The sequence below is a fragment of the Anser cygnoides genome, chromosome 3 (genome assembly GCF_040182565.1).
Source record: "Anser cygnoides isolate HZ-2024a breed goose chromosome 3, Taihu_goose_T2T_genome, whole genome shotgun sequence".
NCBI lineage: Eukaryota > Metazoa > Chordata > Aves > Anseriformes > Anatidae > Anser > Anser cygnoides.
The window spans coordinates 75387575-75409742 of record NC_089875.1 but is presented as its reverse complement, the minus strand read 5'-3'; the positions used below and the strand labels follow the sequence as shown (position 1 = coordinate 75409742).

General features: G+C 41.8%; 1 protein-coding gene across 1 annotated transcript in view; it reads right to left on the bottom strand.

Moving 5' to 3' along the window:
* Positions 1-13313: 13313 nt before the first annotated feature.
* The window catches only part of PREP (prolyl endopeptidase), a 103945-nt gene continuing 95090 nt past the window's right edge, over positions 13314-22168 (bottom strand). The window contains exons 14-15 of the mRNA XM_048079192.2: positions 17489-17645; positions 13314-15170 (exon numbers count right to left, since the gene is read on the bottom strand). Coding sequence (XP_047935149.2) covers positions 14876-15170; positions 17489-17645 — 452 coding nt within the window. The 3' untranslated portion in view covers positions 13314-14875. The remainder of the gene's footprint in view (positions 15171-17488; positions 17646-22168) is intronic.

Genomic DNA, 22168 nt, shown 5'->3' with positions numbered 1-22168 from the left:
TAACCAGGAGTTGGTTACACTAAGCGCTAGGCTGTGCTTACCACTGTGTTTTAGCTGACGTGTGTTGGCCCAGTACCCTTCCTTTGTGAAGATCGGCTCCGGTCTGATCAATCCGTGGCTGTTAACGACGGGTGAGGGATTTTAGAAAGGATCCCCAGGGCACAGACAGCGTTGCTGATCTGTTTTCCTTCCCCCCTGGGTTTTCTTGTGGAAGGGTACAATAGAATTCTTTGTCTTCAGCAGTTAATTTGCATCTGTTGCCATTTCTCATCAGTTGTTCTTACCCCACATTCCTGAGAATATCGTACGCTGTCCTTGGCATAATGGCTTTCAGTGAGTGTGTCTGATGTCATGAAGAGGATTATTAGCTTCTAAGTTATGACAAGCAAGAGCAGATGAAGTCTTCAAGCAAAAGATCTTATTTCCTTGAAACCACAGTGAAATGAAATTAAATCAGAGAAGGAATTAAAAAATACGGAATATGAGGTACAGACAGAATTGTTTATGATCAGCTTGTTGTTGGGTAGTTTTTTGTCAGTATAGACCAGATGCTCTTTACACTATTTGTTAAATAGACCCACCATTCCTCTGTGAAATAATCTTTTAGAGAACAGACAAAAAGCCTTCTTGTAGGTCACTATTGTATGGAGCAGTACCAGAATAACCATATAGGGCAGCAACTTCAAATAGCAAACCAATGAGACCTGTGACTTTTCAGCACCTTCTCAGGCTCGGGTCAATCCTGTGGGTTCGCAGAAACACAGAATGGTTTGGGTTGGAAGGAGCCTTAAAGCCCATCCATCTCCAACCCCCTGCCATGGGCAGGGACATCTCCCACCAGCCCAGCTTGCCCAAAGCCCCATCCAGCCTGGCCTTGAGCACCTCCAGGGATGGGGCATCCACAGCTTCTCTGGGCAGCCTGTGCCAGGGCCTCATCACTCCCACAGTAAAGAATTTCTTCCAAATATCTAATCTAAATCTCCCATCTTTTAGCTTAAAACCATTCCCCCTTGTCCTATCGCTACAATCCCTGACAAAGAGTCCCTCCACAGGTTTCCTGTAGGCTCCCTTTAGGTACTGGAAGGCCGCTATAAGGTGTCCCTAGAGCCGTCTCTTCTCCAGGCTGAACAACCCAAATTTGGGTTCTTCACACTCTGCCCAGGCACCAAAGCTGGCCAGACACCCACGGATGGGCAACCACCTGCTCCCTGCTGACACATCAGCAGCCACCCATGGGCTTGCTGACACAGGGCAGTGTGGGAGACAGCAGGTTACTTTCCTTAAGGTCTTCTAAAAATGTGCCTTTATTTTTTTCTGTGTGACATAGAGCTATAAAATGCACACATTTCCTTGCTGAATTACATCTGAACAGGGCCCCCTGGTAGACTTCAGGTAGCCTTCACTCTCTAGTTTGTTTATCCGTAACTCTATGTTTGTTTGTTTTTCTTCTCCATACAATTTATGAAATAAATTGCACTTAAAACACTCTGGAGAAGTGTAAATCATTGTAGCTTGCTTGAATTTCATGAAGTTAGGAGAATTTATATCAGGGCAGGATTTTATCTTTTCATCTTCAGCTGTCAGGGATTCATCCAGCTCTCTTTGCTGCAATGCCCCAGGGGTACAAAACTATGTGCTGAAGCAGTACCATGTAGTTTATTAGACAGCTAAGAATTATCTGTTTATTATAATCCACAAAATTCAGTTCAGAACTTATTAGGTTTAAAGATTTTGAGAAAAAATATGTACTTTCTTATATTGTGGTATTTTGATTGATTCTGATGTGATAGGAAAGTCATTGTGTGTCTTCCAGAGAACACACTCCTGTACGATGTGAATGAAAAACTCGGAGGGAGGTAATGTAAATTTTGTCTGAGAGTAACTTCACTGGTGTGGAAAAAATATTCTTCATGTAACTGGCATTGCAGCCTTTAAGGCATCATTTTTGGGGGATGCAAAATACGAGATCACTCTTCCCTTTCAATATAATGGATTCCTGTCGGGAATTATGAAGGACAATTTTTCTTTTTCTATTTTAGGTTTTAGCACACTTCTAAAGAAATGGAATTTTGTGCTTTTGACAGGATGCAATAACTAATACTTTACTATTCATGAAAATAACACCAACTAAGTTTGGACAAATCTGCAAAAGACATTATCAACAGAGCCGTTAATGTTAGCATTTTTTCTCCTGCTGGCAATCTACAAGACATTTTCCATTTCCCTCCGTGGATGTGTCCATGAGATTCATTGTAACACCATGGTAAGCGAGCAAGAATGTACTAAAAATGGGATGGTGGAGCATGCCTTGGCCAAAAGGCTTCAAGCAATCCCCCAGTTTCTCACCATTCCTTAAAGACTCTTCCTTGAAGATCAGAGCTTTACCTGCCGCGTGTGTCTGTGACCACGGGGGAAAAGGAAATCAAAACATGCAGAAGGGAGAGAGGAAGAAAGCGGGTTGCTCTTGCGATAGAGACCCATTGCACAAAATAGCTGGAGAGGGGTCAAAGCCAGTTTTCATCCACTGGGTAGAAGCATTTGAAGAGGAGAGTCACAATGGGGCAGAAACTTGCAGACAAATATGAATTTAGGAAGACTGAAATTAAACTGCTGGAAATTCAGCAGAGGACACATGGGTAAGTCTCTTGATCCAGCAAAACTGTCACTGCAGCAAAAATAATAAGCAAGAGGTCACTGGTTATGAATGGAGGCTAAGAAATATTCCCCCAAGTGCTACTCTGAGATACTGGCAAGAATTTTGTGTGTGACACTGATAAATGATATTGTGCTGTAGCTCCTGTTGAAGGGTTGTGTTTTTTTTTTTTTTTTAGCAGCGGTGTTATAGGAAAACTCAGAGAAAAAGAAGCAGACCTGCTCTTTGAGGAAGCTTTATAAAAGTGAAGGTGGAAACGTACCAAAAACCTCTCACACTCTCACACATGCTTTAGAAAAAGCTTGGAAGTGTTCTGGTAATGTAGGATTGTTCAGTGCATGAAGGACTGTGGAGGGCAACAATAGGAGGAAATAGGACCACACAGTGATGTGTTCATGACAAATTCAGCGAATTGTTGGAAAAGAATCTCACAAAATGTTGGCAAAGACAAATCATTTCATTTTTCAAATTGCTTCTCTTTTGGGATAGAAATGATTTTATTTATTTATTTATTTATTTTTTCCGTTATGAATGAGGCATTTTCTTCAACTCAAAATGAATTTTAGGGCATGTATTTCAGTGAGAGAAAAAAAAAAAGACACTGAACTCATTACTTCTGATTTTTTCTAGAAAAGTTGAAAACACATTTTGCACAAGTCTAGCAGGGATGGAAAATGGAAGTTAAAAGGCACAGACCAATACTGCATTGGCATCAGTGCTCGTATATGTAGTGCAGTCAGTTAAGTTAGAAGAGAGAAGAAAAGTAAAGGGATGAAATCACGTTAGTTAGACGTCAACTGTCAAATGAGCTTACAATTAAGTGCAAGTAGAGCACAAGATGTGTAGGTGTTTAAAGGTATTTCTAGTAACAAGAGCTGGCATCAGCAGCTTAGCTTTGTGTTGTTCAGAAAACAAAGAGCTCAGGAAACTTCTTGACAGACCCTGCATAAATGCAGGTGGTAAGGTAAGAGTAATGTACAGGGATTTACATAGCCCTGTGCATGAAAACATCTCTGAGCGTTTCACCTGTTCCTGCCTTTCACAACACTGATTTTCTTAATCTTCCCAAGTGCCTGCAAAGCTTCTCAGGTCACCGCAGGTGATGAAGAAACACAAGGACTGAGCGTAGAAGTGCAGGTCCTTTGGCTGAAAAGTCTGATTGGTGAAGGGACATAACATTTCATGCAAAAGTGAGGCTTGCTCTTTATAATCTTAAATGTTAAGCGGCTTCAGTTGTGTTCTGCTATGGCCCTTTTATCCAGGAGAGATTACAAGGGTAAAAAAGGGCTTTCAAAATCAAGCAAAACATTTCCCTCGTTTTTATAACCTCCTCACTTTTCTCACACCATCTCTCCATCCTCACAATGCCTCGTGGAGACTTGAGAAAACTCCTGCATTTTTCTTTTTCAACACTAAATCGAAATAATCGAACTGCTCAGGGAATTCCCTTTGGTACGTGTTACTTCCACGGATCCATGCACTGTGCCTTGCCTCCTGGGCTTTTCCTACAAAATCTGCAGATTTTTCCTTAAGTTTCAGCTGTCACAAATTATTGTATATTTTTATTAGCATGTAATATGTCTATTTTTTTTTTAATTCTGCACTCAAACCCAATAACATCTCTGTGGCAGGGAGGGCTGCAGATTACGCATACACTGCATACTGTTTATAAAATTTCTGCCTCTTTAGCTTCTTTTAATGTCTTTTTGTTTCTAGAGAAAGCCCAGTGAGGACGAGCAGCAGGGAGCCAGCTGCCAGGCTTCCAACTCTGGGCCCTCCCTGTGCAGGGCTGGGGGAGCTGCTTTTTTGGGAAAGCCCTCAGGACTAGTCACCGTCCCCCTGGCCTCCTCCCCAGGGCTCAGACCCTGCTCTGTCATCCCTAGTGGTATTTGTATGATTTTTCCCTGCTTTTTTGGGGTTTGATCTAGACGTCCATTGCCTGAAAGGGAAGACTGGTGCTGATTGTTGTGTTTTGGGTGAGGACTGTGGATAGTTTTTGGTTTCCAGTACTGAAAACCTGTGGTGGAGGGACAGCGGCGTGCTTTTGTTCTGCTGGGTTTTATTTCATTTAGACCTGTGTGGATTTGATTACTTGAAATGAGAACAGGGAAACATAAAACCAGACAAACATATTCTCTATGACAACACAAAGGATGGGATAATGAAGACTGCGTGGCGTTCATAGGAGAAGACCAAACTGTCTCCGGGGCCTGCTCATCCAAAACAATTACAGTGACAAGGATCTGCTGTGGAGGCGAAACCACTGCTGGAGCTGAAGCCCAGCGAGCTGCACGCCTGCCAGCCGGAGAAGCGAGTCATGCAAAGTGCTTTTGTTGGCAGCTCCAAGGAGTGAGAGGAAGGAGGCGATGCACAAGAGGAGGCTGCAGCCTGTCGGGGCAGCTTGCCCTGGTGAGATGAGGGAGGAGGGCGCAGCACACCCCGGTGAGAGGAGCTGGTGAGAAAGGGCACAGCTCAGAGCGGTGCTGCCAAGGGTTTGCTAACCAGGGACAGGCAGCGCTCACAGAAACACCTGGGGAGAAGGTCTGCCAGAGCCAGGGCAGCTCAGAAAGTGTTTCTGCAAAACACGACTGCTGGAATTAGCAGCAGATGGTGACGGTGAGGTGAAAGCAGGGATGAAAACCAGAGGGCTGAAGGGGGACTGTAAGGCTGGTACCAAACGTTCCCGATGGGCGAGAGCCAGTCATTCATGGAAAACAAGCGCGCTGCCTGAAGTCCTTGTTGCGTCCCAGAAATGAGATTTAAGTGAAGCACAGCTCTTTGGAGGACCACGTATGTGGGAGCCATATGTTACCCAATGGGAACAGCCAGTCTTTGGAAACTGGCTCGAGGGATCTCTGAATTTCTAATGAGTGATCAGGAACAAAGCAGAGAGAAAATTAAGCAAAACCCCAAGGAAAGGTCTGTGTGCGTGAGAGAGATATCCTACAGCATGTTTGCTTTTGCCGTAAGCTTTTTAGTAACTCCTGCAAGCTGAAGCTCTATATAATTCAAGGAGTAGACAAGGTAAGACAGGAGGGTGGAGAATGAAAAATGAGCATGCATAGTGTAATTAGGAATGATGAGAGCACCTTGTGGAGTTCAGAGGAGGTAAGGAAAACAAGGTATTCCTGCAATGTATAATACAGAGCAGAGAGAAGGGGATGGGAGAATGAGGAGGAGGACGAGGCTGCTGTCAGATACAGGCTCAGAGTCAACAGGAGGATTTATGAACCTGAAGCTGTGAGGCAGGCACTAGGTATTTAAGCCTGAACCTCTAATTCAGAAAGCCCTGTCAATTCACTGCTTCTCCCCCGTGATGACTTCTGGGCAGGCCAGGAAGCTCCAGAGCTCTCAATTGCATGCAAGCCCTGGACTGAGCTGGGCTGTGTATCCAAAGAGATGGACTTCTGCTTTGCACTGAACACCAGGCTCTGTTTATTCAATGGCAGAGTCAGGCTCTACTCGCCTTGTCTCCTGCTAGCCTTACTGTGCGGTGATGGAGCACAACCACGGGTTGCCCAGAGAAGCTGTGAGGTCTCCCCCCTTGGAGATCCTCAAAAGCCACCACACGGTCCTGGGCAAGCAGCTCTGGGTGTCCCTGCTTGAGCAGGGGTTGGACCAGATGGCCTCCAGAGGTCCCTGCCCACCTCAGCCATGTTGTGATGCTGTCTCTCTGTGGCCTCACACCATACAGCACAGCAGGACCACTCAGGCAGAGGAGCTGACAGCAACCCTTCCTGCCCTCAGGAGGTGCTTGCAAGGCGCAGGGAGGTCGGGGCTCCCCACCAGGGAGGCAGGACCTTTTCCTGAAGACCTGTTCTCAAAATGGCCCGTTTGCTCACCTCCCTGCTGCACAACCAGCCTCCCGGGAAGCTGGCTTCTAGGCTGAAGTGGCATTTCCAACAAAATTCATGCTAGAGAGAAGGATGACATGAGCTCCCAAAAGGCTTGCACAGCCTTCTAGGGCTTGAACATGTGAGCGATTAGCTTCTCTAGACATCTGTTGCCATTCTGAATAGTGGAGAAAACCCACAAATGAGATGAGTACACTTGGAAAAAAAATAGCTTTGAGTGCAGGAGGTGTTTATACTTAAAGGAAGAAAAAGGTTGCCCCTGCAATTTGGCAGCACTCAGGCCTTCTGCTGAGGACGGGCAGGTGGTCCAAGAGACCTCATGCTCCAAACACATTTCCCGAGTTTCCGATGAAGCTGAGACCACCGTCAAGCATTGGCACTGCTCTGGCACAGGCACAGAGCATGAAACACGCTGCCGGCAGCAGCAGCTCTCCTGCCAGCCCTGGCAGAGGGGGCCGTGGTGCTGGCAGCCTTCCTCCCAGGAGTCCTCCTCCCAGGGTGGTGCGTTTGGGGGACGGCGCGAGCCTCACACGGCGTTTCGCCCACCCAGAGCTTTGCCCACATGGTGCCACCACACTCCTGTGCATCTGGGTGCCCCTGGCCCTGCGAGACCCCCTGAATTTTACAGCAGCAGCCAAGCAAAAATGATTACCACCCGACTTCTGCCTCGGGGCTGGCGTCAGCTGGAAGAACATCACATTTGGGGACACATGAGAGGAAGATTTTTTTATTTTTCCAGCAAGATGATTTATCACCAGCTGTTTGAATCTGACCAGATGTCTGCAGTGCTGAAAGCTGTCTTGAGGAAGTGGGATTTATTTATTTAAAGGGGTACAGAACGTTTCATGACAGGCCACATCAGGTAAAGATGGGCTCAAGGCAGGAGCTACAAAACACAACCTTCGTCTGCCCGGCTGGCTGAGCAGAGCTACGTGTGTAGCAGATCCCCCTCCTTCCCTGTCCTCAACAAAGCAGTTTCCTCTGGCCTTAGTGACCCCAACTCTGCATTGGTTATCCACCTGGAAATGAGAGATCCCTGGAGTTTGCCTTAGCCCATATCGATGTTTTGTATTTACATCATGGGATAAAACAGAGACACAGTTTTGGGTGCTGGTGCTGGACATGGCTGCTGTCCCTGCCACCAGGGAGGGGGCTCCAGCACCACTTAGCCCCCTCCTCATCTCCGGCTGGGGACAGCCCTCACCAGGGGCCACTGCTGTGCTTGCGAAAGAAGGGAGGGGAAAGCCGTGTTTCGCAGGGGCTCTGCCCTGCTGGATTGTTTGGTAAATGTGCTCTGAAAATGTCTACGGAATCACATCACCCAAGCACTAAGGCAGAGCAAATACCTCACACCTCACCACATGAGGTACAGCGTTGTCTCAGCTGGGTCAACTGAGCCCGGGCAGAGGCTTCACTAAAAGCTTCCAAAGGATTTGAAAGTCAAGTGGAGATGCCTTGGGCTAACCAGCCCTTGGGTGCCAACTCCATGTTGAATGTGAGCCTGTGTTCTCCACTGCCTTTCTGCACCCATGCTGGGCACAAACTGTGGAAGATGGCAGCACGCAGGACAGCAGGGGCTCCAGTGGCGACGTGCCTCCTTTCGGACAGCTAGGCCTCTGCTCGCTGCCATGAAGGGAAGCCAGGCTGCCCTGAAGGAGTCATGGTCACTGAGGGGTGTCCACACCGCCTGGCACAGTTGAGCAGCTACCAGGTAGGGCAAGCGCAGAGCTGAGCTGCTTGTGTCTAGCCATTTGCAGCACTTAGAGCTGTAAGGTTTTTGAGACGCGGGAAAAATGGCTTCTCTGGAGCCAGTGAGCTCTTCTGGGGCCTCCCTCCCACAGGAAGGGTGAGGTGGGTCCTGACCAAAACCTGCCCTCAGTGCTAGTGCAGGCCGCCCCATGACAACCCAGCCTCTGCATCCAGGCCGCAGAGCAGGGTTAAGAGGCTGAGCAGTGAAATGATTCACTCTAGCACATCCCCCCTCAAGTCACTTGTACTCAGCTCCCAGAATAACAGCCCAATAGAGAACGTTCACGGTTCAGCGACTGCAGCTAAGCACCAGCATGATGGCTGGTGTGGGAGCTTGGGATGAGCTACAGACAACACGTCCCAAGGCCAGCCTCTGACTGCCGAGGGAAGAGCTTTTCCTTCAGCTCCAGAAGTATGAGCTCCATAGGTCTGAAAACAAAGATATGCAGTTCTCATCCCAGTCCCACTTTTCTCATCCCACTTTTAGATTTGGCTGGTGATTGTTCCCCATGTTTCTGACAGGTCTTGCTGCAGTAACTCTTGCCCTGTGCCAGGGGTATGGCCGCTCTGAGGGGCTGAACAGGCTACAACACCCCTCTGCGGTTAATGTTAAGGCTATTCCCTTGAAAAGAACCTGATTAGACAAGTTCAGCAGAAATCAGTACACTTTGTTGTTAAACCCTAGTGCACAGAAAGCATCTTTTCCAGAGTGCCTCTCCAGGTGATGTGTACCATCACAGTCATTCTTCCTCTGACCCAACATTGCTGGCCCCACTTGGCAGGACTGGCTGCCTGATTCTCACCAAAGGGAACCAGCATCAAAAACAACAAATGCTGTTCAAAACCTCTAATGAAATGGTCTCAACAGGTTTTCCAATTCATTAGCTGGAAGCAATTTTGCAGCTCTGATACCCCTCCCCCTCAATCTACTTCCTCTGGCAAGTGCGAAGGCTTTGGACGGCTCTACCAGGCAGGAAGAATGGGCAGCTGGCCCACGGCAGCAAACTGTTTAATGACTGGGTTGTTGTTGCGAGTGACTGTCATCTGTGAGAGGAGGATGTTTTCCAGTTTGTCCTTGGCAGCCAACGCTCTGCAAGCTAGTGCTGGAGGGTAACGACATTGCAAATACAGGGAATTTCAAGAACGCTTATTTTGCTTTTAAGCGTTTTGAGCGATGGATGGTATTGCGAAGATCAGACGTGGATCGTCACTTACTGGAAGTTCAAGAAGGTCCGAGTATCTCTGATTAGGAAAAGTCATCCCTTTAATTTCAAAATATAGCTGGAGGTTTGTTTACAATCAACAACAGAAGTTTCCCAAGTGCTGCAATTTGCAGGCAGTGATCATGAAGGTTTATTCCACTTTTTTGCAGTAATGTGAGGTTTTCCTAATACCCATGCCTATGTAGTGAAATGCAAGATGAAAGGTAAACAATACATGAGGTGAAGCTTGGGTCCCTACGAGTGATTTTAGGTCTCCAGTCTTATGTCAGTTGTAAAGAATTGCATTAACTGGAGTGTAACTAATGAATAAATTCCTCTGTTATTTAGTATGCTCACAATTGTTCAATGACTGCTAGACAGAAAAGCAAACATCAATTTTTTAGCTACTGCTCTTGTCTTCTGCTTTTAAAGTCCCACAGAAGAAGAGAATATATTTGATAGCATCACTGAAATGCAATATATCTTAACGTTCATCTGTTCTTCTACTGAGGAAATGTTAGAGGTTAAGTACACCTCTTCACAGGGAAAGAAAAGCAGTGTGAAAATGATGGTGTTAAGAACTAAACAGAATTACCACCTATGAGTCCAGGTGCCCCTGATGAATTAAGGTATTTTGTACAGCTCAACCTATTGCTGCTCTGTAGCTTCGTGGTATGTGATCTTACATTTCTTCTACAGCCCTGTTTCCTAAAATCAGGAAATTCCCCTCCCCTCCCTTTCTGGGGGAACACTGCAAACCAGGATGTTTATTTTAGAACCCATAAAGTTAATGTCTATCTAATCTCCTGAAGCACCAAAAGGGTCAAAACAATATGGATATTAAAAGATTACGACCTTTCTATTGCTTTTCATCAGATTATTTCCGCTATATTTTGACAGTGATGCTAAAATGAGAATTATAGATAATATTTTGGGCCTAGTAGTGTATTGCTTAGCTTATAGACAAATGTCTACTTTAATGTTCCAGTTAGCACTATCAGATGCCTACCTAATATGCATGCTATTTAAAATAGCTTGCAACACCATCCCACACGTGTTTGAAGCGGTTCAAGAAGAATGTCTTCTTCCTTCTTGTACATAGATGGCCTGATACACATTGAAAGTAGTAACGCACAAATGGTTATCTTCTGAACAGCATGCACCGGGCTAGAAATGTCACATTTGCAGACACTGATCCACTGACTCCAGCACTCATGTTGCATTTGCTGTGGAAGCTCAAAATTTTTAGTGGAAATCACCATGAAATGATTGGCTCTTGCTATTCAGACCTTCAGCACTAAACTTACCTTGCTATGGGTAAGGATGCGGGTACCATGTTTGTTCCTTGACTCTGTTACTCCTGCTGTCAATGTAGAGGGCTGTCTACGGAGCACAGATTCTTACTGACACGTTACCACTTAGCTTTGGTTTTAAATGTTAAATTTTCAGTTAGTCTTTCTATGAGAAACAAGGAGAAATGGCCAAATCAGTTCGTCTCCTAGTCCAGAATTTCAGTTTATTTCTGCAGATGCCAGTAGTCCGTCTAGCTTCCACTCAGGGACTCCATCACTGAGATCTCTCTGCCATGGATAAACTGAAGACATGAGATTATTCAGAAATGGAGTGGAATTATTCAGGAATAATGTTATCTGAGAACACACCTTGGTTATCTTCACAGACACAAGTACTGGAAGGCCATCCCACCTCCTCTTCCTTCAAGGGTAAAAAAAAAATAAATCAGAGGAATCCTTTTTCTTTTCCTGGCAAGCAATAATAGTAAGGCAGAAATAATTAAAAGAACACATGGAGAAATGAAAAAAAGTTGCCAAACCTGGTTGTTCAAACAGCATGGACTGTCCAAACCCTGAGAGGTCTGCACAAAGAGGCAATTGCACAAAAGCTGTCTACTAAAGACTTTCAAAGTAGGAGAGCTTGGCAGAAAATTGGGTGGTTGTTAATTAGCCAGGCTTCCAAGTGCCTCCCTTGGCCCTCCCCCCTAAATCCTACTCAGCTTGGAAAACCCCTTTCACAGGAGAGGCTGTCAGGAAGTCTATAAGCAGATCTTTAGGCAACCCTGAGGGGCTACCTCAGGCTAAAAATAAATAAATGACCTGACTTAACCTTTCAAACATAGATGTTTGAAAGCTGTTGCTTGCCCTATCAAATCCAAAGTACTGCTGCTCATATTTCTGCCTTCCCACAGACAGACGGCAAAGTAGAGCCAAGTCAAGAAAATCCTGGTGAAACAGGAGAAGTTCTGGGTGCCAGGAACAGCTGTCTCCAAATTCTATCTTGAGCGTCCCTTATTCTTATATGTCCACAGGACAGCTGCCCTTCTTCTGCCCTTAACCGTTGGTGGTTATAGGGCTGTGGAGGGTGCAGCACCTACCTAAATTCAGGATTATTTTTTTTTTCCAGATACCAAAACTTAAATCAACTCAAATATTAAGGAAATCAATTTTCTTTTCCTGTGAAGAATATGAAGACTTTAAACTTTTAAAAAACTTCCAACCCTTTTCACATATATTAACACTGATGCAAATGTATTCTCGTGGGGGCAAAGATGACTACAGTATCTTTACATTAGCTGTGAAGAATAGCAGAAGGGAATGGCATATAAAAAGTTCATTTATTTCCACTTAAAATCAGATTTTGGTTTATGTAATATAAGCCTCTTATAGGACTTTAAAGATTTTTCTAGTTTTGATCTTGGAACAAAATGTTGGTATCTGTTTTTCTAAGAAATGAGATTTTGAAAATGTACTTAGTTATGATGAGGTTACCATGCACTGCACCCATCCAGTGAATTTTGCTTCATACACTGGAAATAAAAGACACAGAATACAGAGCCCCTCCATGAAATAGCATTTCCACTGTATAGAGAAGAAGATACCCTTGAAAGCAGATTAACTGAGATTTCATTATCGTTTTATGCCCCAGAAGTGGTTTGGTTCCAGGTCTATTTAATCCAGATCTTAAAGGCTTAAATCCTGCTGTATTACAAGCGTATTACTTGTTCAGAGTTAATTATGGATTCCATTTGGGGCCGTAATCCTTTCTGCACTGAAAGAAGCAATGCAGCCAATAGGACACCTCTGCAACATCACTTTTTGGCACCTGAATCCTGTACTTGGCATACCTGATTAAGATCAGTTAAAATATTGAAATTAAGACCTTATTATAGAAACAAAGTGCCTTGCTAATAGAGATAGCAGCATTCTACAGGGGGTACTCTTGAACATTTATTTTTTGAGTGGTGTCTCCAGCAAGCTAAATCCACTTTCAATACTATTGATTGTCACTCAAAGAGAAACGATTTTTCCACCGTCCCCATTACTGGTCATCTGTCCTGATACTGAGCCATTCAGGGAACTAAGCTTCAGCAGAAAGCTTCGGGAGGAAAAGGAACGATTTCTATCCTGTGCCAGAAGTTTTGTGTTTGAGCAGCTGGAGTAAAACAAAGACCTGAAGAGATGATTGAGGTAGCTGTGCCCAAGGCATTGCAATTCAAGGCACCACCACAATTCAGCTCAGTTTCTATGTCCAAGGAATGTGCTTTTCTACACACCCAGGATGTCCTGCAAAGCTCTTGCCTTGGAGAGAAAGTTCCGTCCTCTTAATGATACTGTAACATTCAGTAAGAGGCCAGATGCTGCAACCCTTGGGTGTTACCATCAGAGATGGCACTGCTCATGTCCTTTGTTCCTGCCATTACACTGCAGCTGTTAAAAATTCCACAATGATCTTAGAAAATAGTTCCCATGCCTATGGGAAAAGGGTGGGGAAGAGGCGCTGAGCTGAACTTGAAGCCTGTTTTCACAACCTGGAGGGAAAGAAAAATCCTTGACCCCTGACTGTTTGTCTGATTGTTTAATACAGTGCTGTGATCAGAATACATCAGTCCATAATGTATCTGGCAAAAGTGTAATACCCACAAACAGGCCCCAGATGACATACAGGGTTTTGCAGTATGGTATTTCATAGCAAAGCAGACTTCCCCCCCCCCCCCCCCCCCCCCCCCCCCGCCATAAAATCAAATTATGTATTATAAAGGCCTTGGAGGTATGATCCTTCCTGGGCTGCAGAGGGAATCAGGAGAATCCTGAGAGTGTGAGAGAAACAGCGTGAATCTGGGGCGAATAAATGGCAGCCTACTCCACTTTTAAACACCACTCCCTCTTCTTCATGGGCTGAGACATTATTTGTTTAGAGATAAAACTCTTAAGCCCAGAGTTAAAATACCTGCCTTAGGGTCCAAGCACAAATATGTCAACAAGCATGATTCTGGAAGAGTATATTAGTTCATCCAAAACTGGAAAGCGGCAATATTTTCTGGAGGGACAACAAGACTAATAATTGGTAGAATACCTTTTTGCTCCCCCAGATCAAAACCTAATTTGCTGCGGCACGTCAGAATTTAGACAGCTAGCAGGGAACATCTACTCACATCTGCTTAATCGCTCCACAGCCTAAATCAAAGTCAGGAAATGGCAGCTCAAATACTATGTGTGTCAAACCACTAAGGAGTCTGCCTACGTGCTTTTGTTGTTCTGCAGCCAGGACTAGATTATATATGTATCTTCAGATTTTGGCTCCTTAGAGAATATTCTGTCAGATGCATCTGGAAAACTTAAATTTGAACAATCTGAACAAATGAGTGTCTGGTCTACTGTTAAGAAATAGTTAAAGAGCTAACAGCAGACAGGGAACACTGTGAAGTGTATATGCGTACCTGGACTGAGCTTAGAATGAGAATCTAAGAATTCTTCAAGTTTTTCTCTTCTATGTGGAAATAAATGACGGAAGAGAAAATCAGTGATAGTTTGAAGTCTTTTTAGAAAGAAAAAAAAATTAGCAACACTGATATCATAGACTGTAACACAGTTACAAACAGCATGAAATATAAGGTTTTTAATAATATTTGGGTAATTAATTACCCAGATTACCATCTCTTCAGTATTTCATGATTATTAAAGAACACTTTCAATTTCCATTCTTAAATAAGTTACCGTGTAAATAAAGTATGCTCAGAGTTCTTGTATGTGGACAGTACTTACATTTAATTACAGTTGACCTGGATATGCTTATTGGTGCAAAATACATTAAAATTGTTTACATGAAATCAGCTCAACTAGCACTAACTATGGAATCTAGATGCTCACAATAGCACTGACAGTAGCTCAGCTATTTATCTGAACATGCTACTTAAAACGTACTCTGAAACGCAGTAGAAAAGAAATTCAAAGAAACACTAAAAAAAGGGAAGCACAGAAGATCAAAATTCCATAGCAGGTTGGATCAATAAAATATTAAACTGCAGTTCTTAAATGTAAGTACTACACCAAGTAGTAGTCTGGTTGGTCTTAAATGGTGTTAAAGCCCTTTTTTTCTAAAGGAGACAGTAATAAACATTTTGCCTATTCAATCCAATCAAGACTTAGGCATCGTGCTATAAAAGCAAACATATCTGACACTTCTTCTATAACTTTAGCAGTTGGCTTTCCTGCTCCATGCCCAGCTTTGGTGTCAACGTGGATGAGAAGTGGATTGGTTTGTTTACGGCTTCGGCCCACAATGTATTGCAGAGTAGCAATGAACTTCAGCGAATGTAAAGGGACCACACGATCATCGTGGTCTGCTGTGAGGAGCAGCGTAGAGGGATACTGGATGCCGTCATCTTCTGGTAGTTTGACATTGTGAAGCGGAGAGTACCTGAGGAAAGCACACAAATGTTTACATATTTTTTCCTCAAGGCCCAACAAGACAGTCCTCTCCTATTGAAATAGTCACAGTGGCATTTGATAGCACTCATAATGCTACAATTCTCAGTTGTAAAGGTCAGAATTATACCACGGGCAAACAATACGTCATAGATCTCTGGCTCTCAAATGTGAAGTACGTTGTTTAATTTCAGAGAGGCATATGCATACATCTTATAGAAATATAAAAAAATCAGGAATGGATTACAGGGAAACTTCAGCAAAAGCTGTAAAGTTCATTGCAGGATCCATCCTGCAGGGAAAATCAACACTTTTCCCCAGCACATATGTAGTCCAGGTCTGCATGTGAATAGCTTTTTTCCATGCAAATTTGGAAACAGATTCTGATAATAAGCCACAAGTGCTGTAGGCTTATGAAATTTGCTTCCTCTAATATTTACACTACTTTTGAACATGCATAAGGGAATACCATGCAGGAAACTGAAAGGAAACTGTAGGCTTTCCTGCTTTCAAAGGAAGACTGATTCCTATTTTTTGACCAAGGAATAATCTGACTTACAAAAACTTGTTTTCATTGCAGAATTTACTTTTTTTTTTTTTTTTAAAACTACTGCAGCATAACATTAAAAATATATCTGCATATCTCAACACAAGATACTCAAGATACTCTCAGATTTTAGAAATTAAATGTAATAGTAAGTCACATAGTATTCCACCTAACCATTTCACACTTCATTTAGACAAAGCTACAGCTAGAAAGAACATTACATTTCTTAAATCAAGAGTAGGGTCGTAGTTTTCTTTTTTTTTCCTATTTCATCACAGGAAATACAAAGAATTTTGCTTTACTTTTTAATTAATTTCACATGTGGATGAGTATTTGTACAGTAAACCCAAATTATTTTTAAGAACACACGACAACACTTGAATGTCTAACCCAACAGATTCCTAGTTTTATTTTTTAAGTGGAAATGAAGAAATCAGTGAATTTGTAGATGATTTGTTTTGAAAAAAAAAAAAGCTAAATAATGGTCAGCACATAGCAATCTATTTGCCTTAAATATTTTTTCAGTATCTGTAACGACAATATCTATGCAACACTACTTATCTTGATACTTTGATACTTTGACAGTTGAACACGAAACAAAGCTGCTGAAGTTTTTCCATCAAGAAATCAGTATTTAATGTATTGTCGTGGAAGATGTTTTTAAAATTATGCATTTAAATTTTGTGAGTTAAGTATAATGAATATAAGTACAGAATGACCGCTTCCTATGTATGCGTTTCTCCTAATCACAGACTGAATTTAAAAACTTTGCTTCCACTTTACCTTTTCAGAGTATCTGAATTCACACATGTTCTGGCAAATTTTATTGTTCAAAATCATCAAGATTATCTGGATCATTTTAAATAATCTCGTTTTGAAAGCTACTAATAAGATGAATTATGAGATTTGTTAATTGTTTTGTGCACTATATTTACAAAAACGTGTTTGCCACAGAAACCTTAAACTGAACAGCAGGAGGCCTTGAAGCAAACTAATTACAATGACTGACTCTAGCATTTGGATATGGCTTTTTTTTCTAAACTAAAAAAATGTATCTAAACACTATTACATTTCAGACAAGCCAAATTGTTTAGTATGTCTGAGGTATTTTGCTGTAATGTCAATCTTCATTACTAAAGGTATACAAATACAATAACAGGAGATGAGATGCCAGAAGAATATTTTAAAATGATGGCACTCTCGGTCATTATTTGCCATACAAATACTTAGACCATTTCTGTTCACACACAGTGTTTCTTTGATTTTTTTTCTTCTAAATAATCTTTCCAGACCTTCTCAGCAAGAGGCTGAGAACTGAATTAATATCCTATGTTGTGGTCTACTGCCATTCAATTACTACAAATAAACCCTATCCACATTGTATAATATAATTCATAATGGTGATAGTCTATCCCCCATCATAAAAAATACAATTTATGTAGTGGGTCACTTGAGTAAATTCTGTTGTTACAGCCTAAAGTAGTCATTATTCAGAAAGAGTATCTTATAAATCATTAAAGCTGATAGTAGAATATGGTCTTTGAAACTATGACCAGTTGAATCAACAGGGTTTTGAAGACAGTTGTTCAAGCAAAGCTGACTTATGAGGCAATTCTGAACTCCCTAAATCCAGTGTGGGAAAGGAGGAAATAATTCTTTGCAAGGATGAAATAATTCTTCAAATAGCTATTAATCATGACGACCTGAAACTGTTGAGCAAGTTTGCATTTTAACAACCACAGAAATATTTAAAAGACACTTACTTGCACAGCCATTCAAACTGCTCTTTACAGTCAGAGCAACCATAGTCAGTAGTCCAAGCGTGGCCAATGGTGTACTTGTGGAACTTGAGCATATCCATCACTCCCACTTGGGCAATAACACAACCAAAGAGGTCGGGGCGCTGATTAGCACAGGCAGCTTTGACAGGAAAACAACTCTGTTAGTATTCTTATCTTAAAGAATTAGGCTCAGCAGTGAAAGGTCCACTGCCAACAAGTTCATGTCAGACCAACTTCTGCATAGCTGTCTTTTATAAATGTGGAGTTTCTTTTCAAAAGAAAAAAAACACAACATAGAACTGTTAAGTCAAAACAAGAGAAGAAATATAGGTTCCCATACAGCATCTGAAGCCGAAGAACTTGAATACAATATAAAACCAATTACACAGAGAAGCCTGCCGGTGTCTAAGAAATCAAATAGTCTTTTAAGCAAAACAGAAAGCAAATATACAAATGGATAAATACCTCCCAAAGATGGCATTTTCAAAAAAGCTTAAGAGCTACTTCCCTCCTCCAAACATACTGTTCTTAGAAAACTGCCTTCCAAAGACGACACGTACTTTTTAAATATGTGAGCTTTCAGATTACTGAAATTGAAGTTTAGTAAACCATTCACTTTCTAAACTTCTAATAATAGTGTCAATAAAGAAAAGGACATTAAGGAGAAAAAAACTCCATTTACTGATGAAAGTTTTCCTCTATAATTACTATGTAAATCCATATGAAAAGAGTTCTAATAAAAGCAAACTATTAAAAATCAGAGGAACAACCTCATTTTAATAAAGCAAATTAGTTTTTTTTTTAATGATTTCCATCTTCCTGCTACTGGAATGGGTAATTTCTTTAAGAATAATGCTTGCCTCATATTATAAAAATAAGCAGAGTATTTCTCCATCTAACTCAGCGTTCAATTTACAAGAGTGGCAACTGGCAGATGCTTTGGGAAAAGCTGTAAGAAATAAAGCAAATACTGAGAGACTTCCTGTACATTACCAGCTTTTGCAACTGGTTGGTTAGGTTTACCCTCAGTTAGAGATTATCTGCAGGCATCAAAACAAATATCCTCCATAAATACAACTTTTTCCTTTCTGAATGCTTATGTATCTAGTGTTGTGATAACCTGTAGCAACGAGTTCTTCAATCCAACTTCTGTTGCCTGATTTAGATCTATCGCCTGAGGATTTTACATATTCCCCTACTTATTTGCAGCGTAAGAAATAATATCACTGAGATTTCCACCAAACTACAATGGATCTCAGAATTCCTTCCTTAATTCAGAGCTAATGACCGTGCATCCACATCTAGGCACAGTTGTTCCCAAATTCTTTATCTTCTCATTTTTGTCCATTGTGAAAATGGATTGACTCCTATTTCTTTGCTTTCTGCTAAGCAGGCTATTGCTATAACATGACCTTCCTCCCAGCTCGGCAAGAACTTTCTTGCGTAGCCTTGTGCAAGGGATTTTGTCAAAAGCTTCTGAAAATCCAAGAATAACTATAGACCACTGTTACAAGCACCACATGCTCCCTGACTCCTTCATGTAGCTTTAATATTTGCAAGCTGCAACTTCAGACTGAAAAATTCTTCCCTAGGCGTGTCAACTATTATTTATTGGTTTCAATTAGCTTGCCTGTTACAGAAGTCAGATTTACCGATCTGCAGTTTGTGGACTGCCACTTTAAAAATTGGCATTACACTCATCCCCTTCTGTTCCTCAGATATTCAGACTTGGTAGTCTGCAATTTCACACTGGAGTTCACTTCAGATCTTGTGTGTGCACCATCTGGTCCTGGCAAGACACTGCTTTTCAGTTGATTGATTTATTCCAAAACCTCTTCTGCTGACGCTTCAGCTTGAGTCAGCTCCCCAGAGTATTCCCCACAAAGACAGACTCCGGTGCAGGGAACTCCCCATGCTCCCCAGGAGGGAACATCAACATAAATGGAGCATTTAGTTGTTCTGCTCCGCCATTATCTTTCTTTAGTGCTTCTTTTATACCTCATGACCCCACAGATTCTCTGGCCAGCCTCTTGCTTTGATGTGCACAGACATTTTTTATTGCCAATCTTTTTGTTGTTAGCAATTTGCTCATCAATCTCCTGTGCTCCATCAGTCCCTGTCAGTTTACCTCTATCCTATTTTCTTCATTTCCATGTGATTTCTGCTTTCTGGAAGATGTTATTTTACTTCTGGTCATCTCTGACGTATAACCACATGACTCTTCCTGGGTCCCTTCTGTGCCGTCTCCATAAGGTACGTATGGTGTCTTAAACAGCTGCTGCCTAAAAGGTCGTCATCCTTTTATCTGTATCTTTTGATCAAACCCCTCCTTTTAATGTTATTTCCTTTTTTGAACAGAAATGCTGTTCTGGTAGGAAAAAAAAAGCCAAAATACCTATCGTAAGATTGAATTTTAGTACCCTTCATTGCAGAATCTCTTGAAGCACCATGTATTGCTTGGGACTGTATCAAAACTGCTGCTCTTAGCTCTCTGAATTGTTACTTCAGTAAGAAAACACTTATGGAGACTCATCAGTTCCCACTGCACCCCTTTAATTAGCCATAATTACATGCATTGATGAACTGTTACCTCGGACAAGAATTTACTCATGAGTTTTACCCCTCTACACATTGAGCTTTAAGATTTGGTACTAAAATAAGATTTCAGAACCTCGGAACTGTTTGTCCAAGCAAACACAAGAGGTCGAACACTGCATTTGCATGAAGGAGGTTTTCAGCTCACAGCTGTGCTACTCTGCTAAGCTTTGGGATGACACTCTGCAGGACAAGGAAGTCTTGTTTTGCAGCTGAATGAGGCAAGAGCTCAGAGCCCTGCACTCCTCAGAGGCACCTCCTGTTAGTTAAGCCTAAAAAGGAAACAGTAGTTTGGAAGAATAACAGTACTCTTCCTTGTCAGTTTTTTCCTCAATAAATGAAAACTAAGAAAACCTAGCACTGTGTCCTTGCACCTAAAATATCTGTTATGTTCTCTAGTGTTGCAGGAACAACTATTGCAAAATTTAGGTTTGCTTTGATGAAAAAACTCTTACAAGTATTTCCTAAATTCACCTAATTTTACCCAGTCAAGAAAAATCCCTATCTGGCTCAGTAAGAGCAAGAAAACCCGGCTGGATTGTAATCAGCCTGCAATTGCAACTGAACGTTTCTAACACTAGGCTTTTCACAGCAGAGGGGTTTAGACTCACAGCACCTGTCTCACAGTGGCATGCTGTGCACTCTGCAGATGTCACTTGCTTCCCCTAACCAAAACAAGGAGCCCAGCTGACTTGTTCAGGCAGAAACACAGATTTTTTGATGGCTAAAGCTGGGTAGGATGAATCCCATCCTGAGTGAAACTGAAGTCCAAGTAAGCTTCTGAAAATACCATTTTAAACTTCCAACATGTTATACAGCATAACTGAATGTTCAGATAAATATTTGTGCTCACATAAAATGGACTTGTGCAGTGCTTGCACTCCCAGTGGTGTGCAAACCATTTTTCCTTTTTTATTTTCATCCATTTCTATCGATGTTCTTACTTACAATGCACAAACACCTCTTGCCATCTGTAACTTAGGAGGATATATGCAGAAAGCAAAAATACAACTTTACATGTATACTTTAGATGTTATTTGTTTTTAAAACAATTGATTTTTTTTTAAATAAGAAAGCAGGAATAGCCAACATGGCTTGGACCAAAAACTTGTGTAACTCCAAATCTTGTTTCTTAGAGAGGATACTAGCTTACTCAAAAACAAACAAAAATCAATAGAGCCGGTATTCAGCAGCAGATAAATAGGGAGGAGTATAAAAAACAGAGCATGCAAAGGGTGGTCCTACTAAATCTGCTCTTTTTCTATAAACCAGATGTTTATGAACTTGAAATATGCTTTTTTTCCTTCTCATGAGTAGCTCATCTCTGTCATACTGTCATATGTATTTCATGTTGTTTAAAGAAATCCAAACAAACCTCAACATTATTCCTTTGCACTTCCTTCTCCTTTCAAGACTGAATAAAATCATTTCTTTTTCTTCTACCACTTTTAGACACTGGGATATAATCAGAAATAAATTCTGTAGCTCTTTAAATACTACTTAGACTATGGGATTTTTGTGAAAGCTTTTCTGAGAAGGCTATTAATTTCCTTGAATTTAAGAACACGGTAGTATATTGTGTGTGAACAAGATGCCTTTGTAACAATGGTATTACGTTTACATAGGCTGTCAAAAGACCATGACTTTTTCAAGTAACTGTACTTGCATTTTGCATTTCATTTTGCATGGTTTTATTTGTGGTCCTGTTTTAACTCTACACAATTAAAGTACAGTCAAGCACTCAACGTGTTTCTATACAGAGACCTTAAATGCAGAACTGTCATGTTTTCATTTTCCCTCTAAGAATCTGAATGCATGACTACAGAAAGACTGAATGAGAAACTGATGAAGGACTGCAGAACATGGGATTCTGGTTTACGCAACATACAAAGTTTCCTGATGCTATATAACAGGTTTTCTGTTTGTTCTGCTATTGATTCATACTAATTAGCCTTAAGAAATAAATTAAAATAACTAACCTTTTTTTTAAAGCATTCTTACTCTCTGATTTTACCATAGGGTTTGCTCTAGCACATAAGAAAGTAATAGTAAGCATGGCTTTTAACA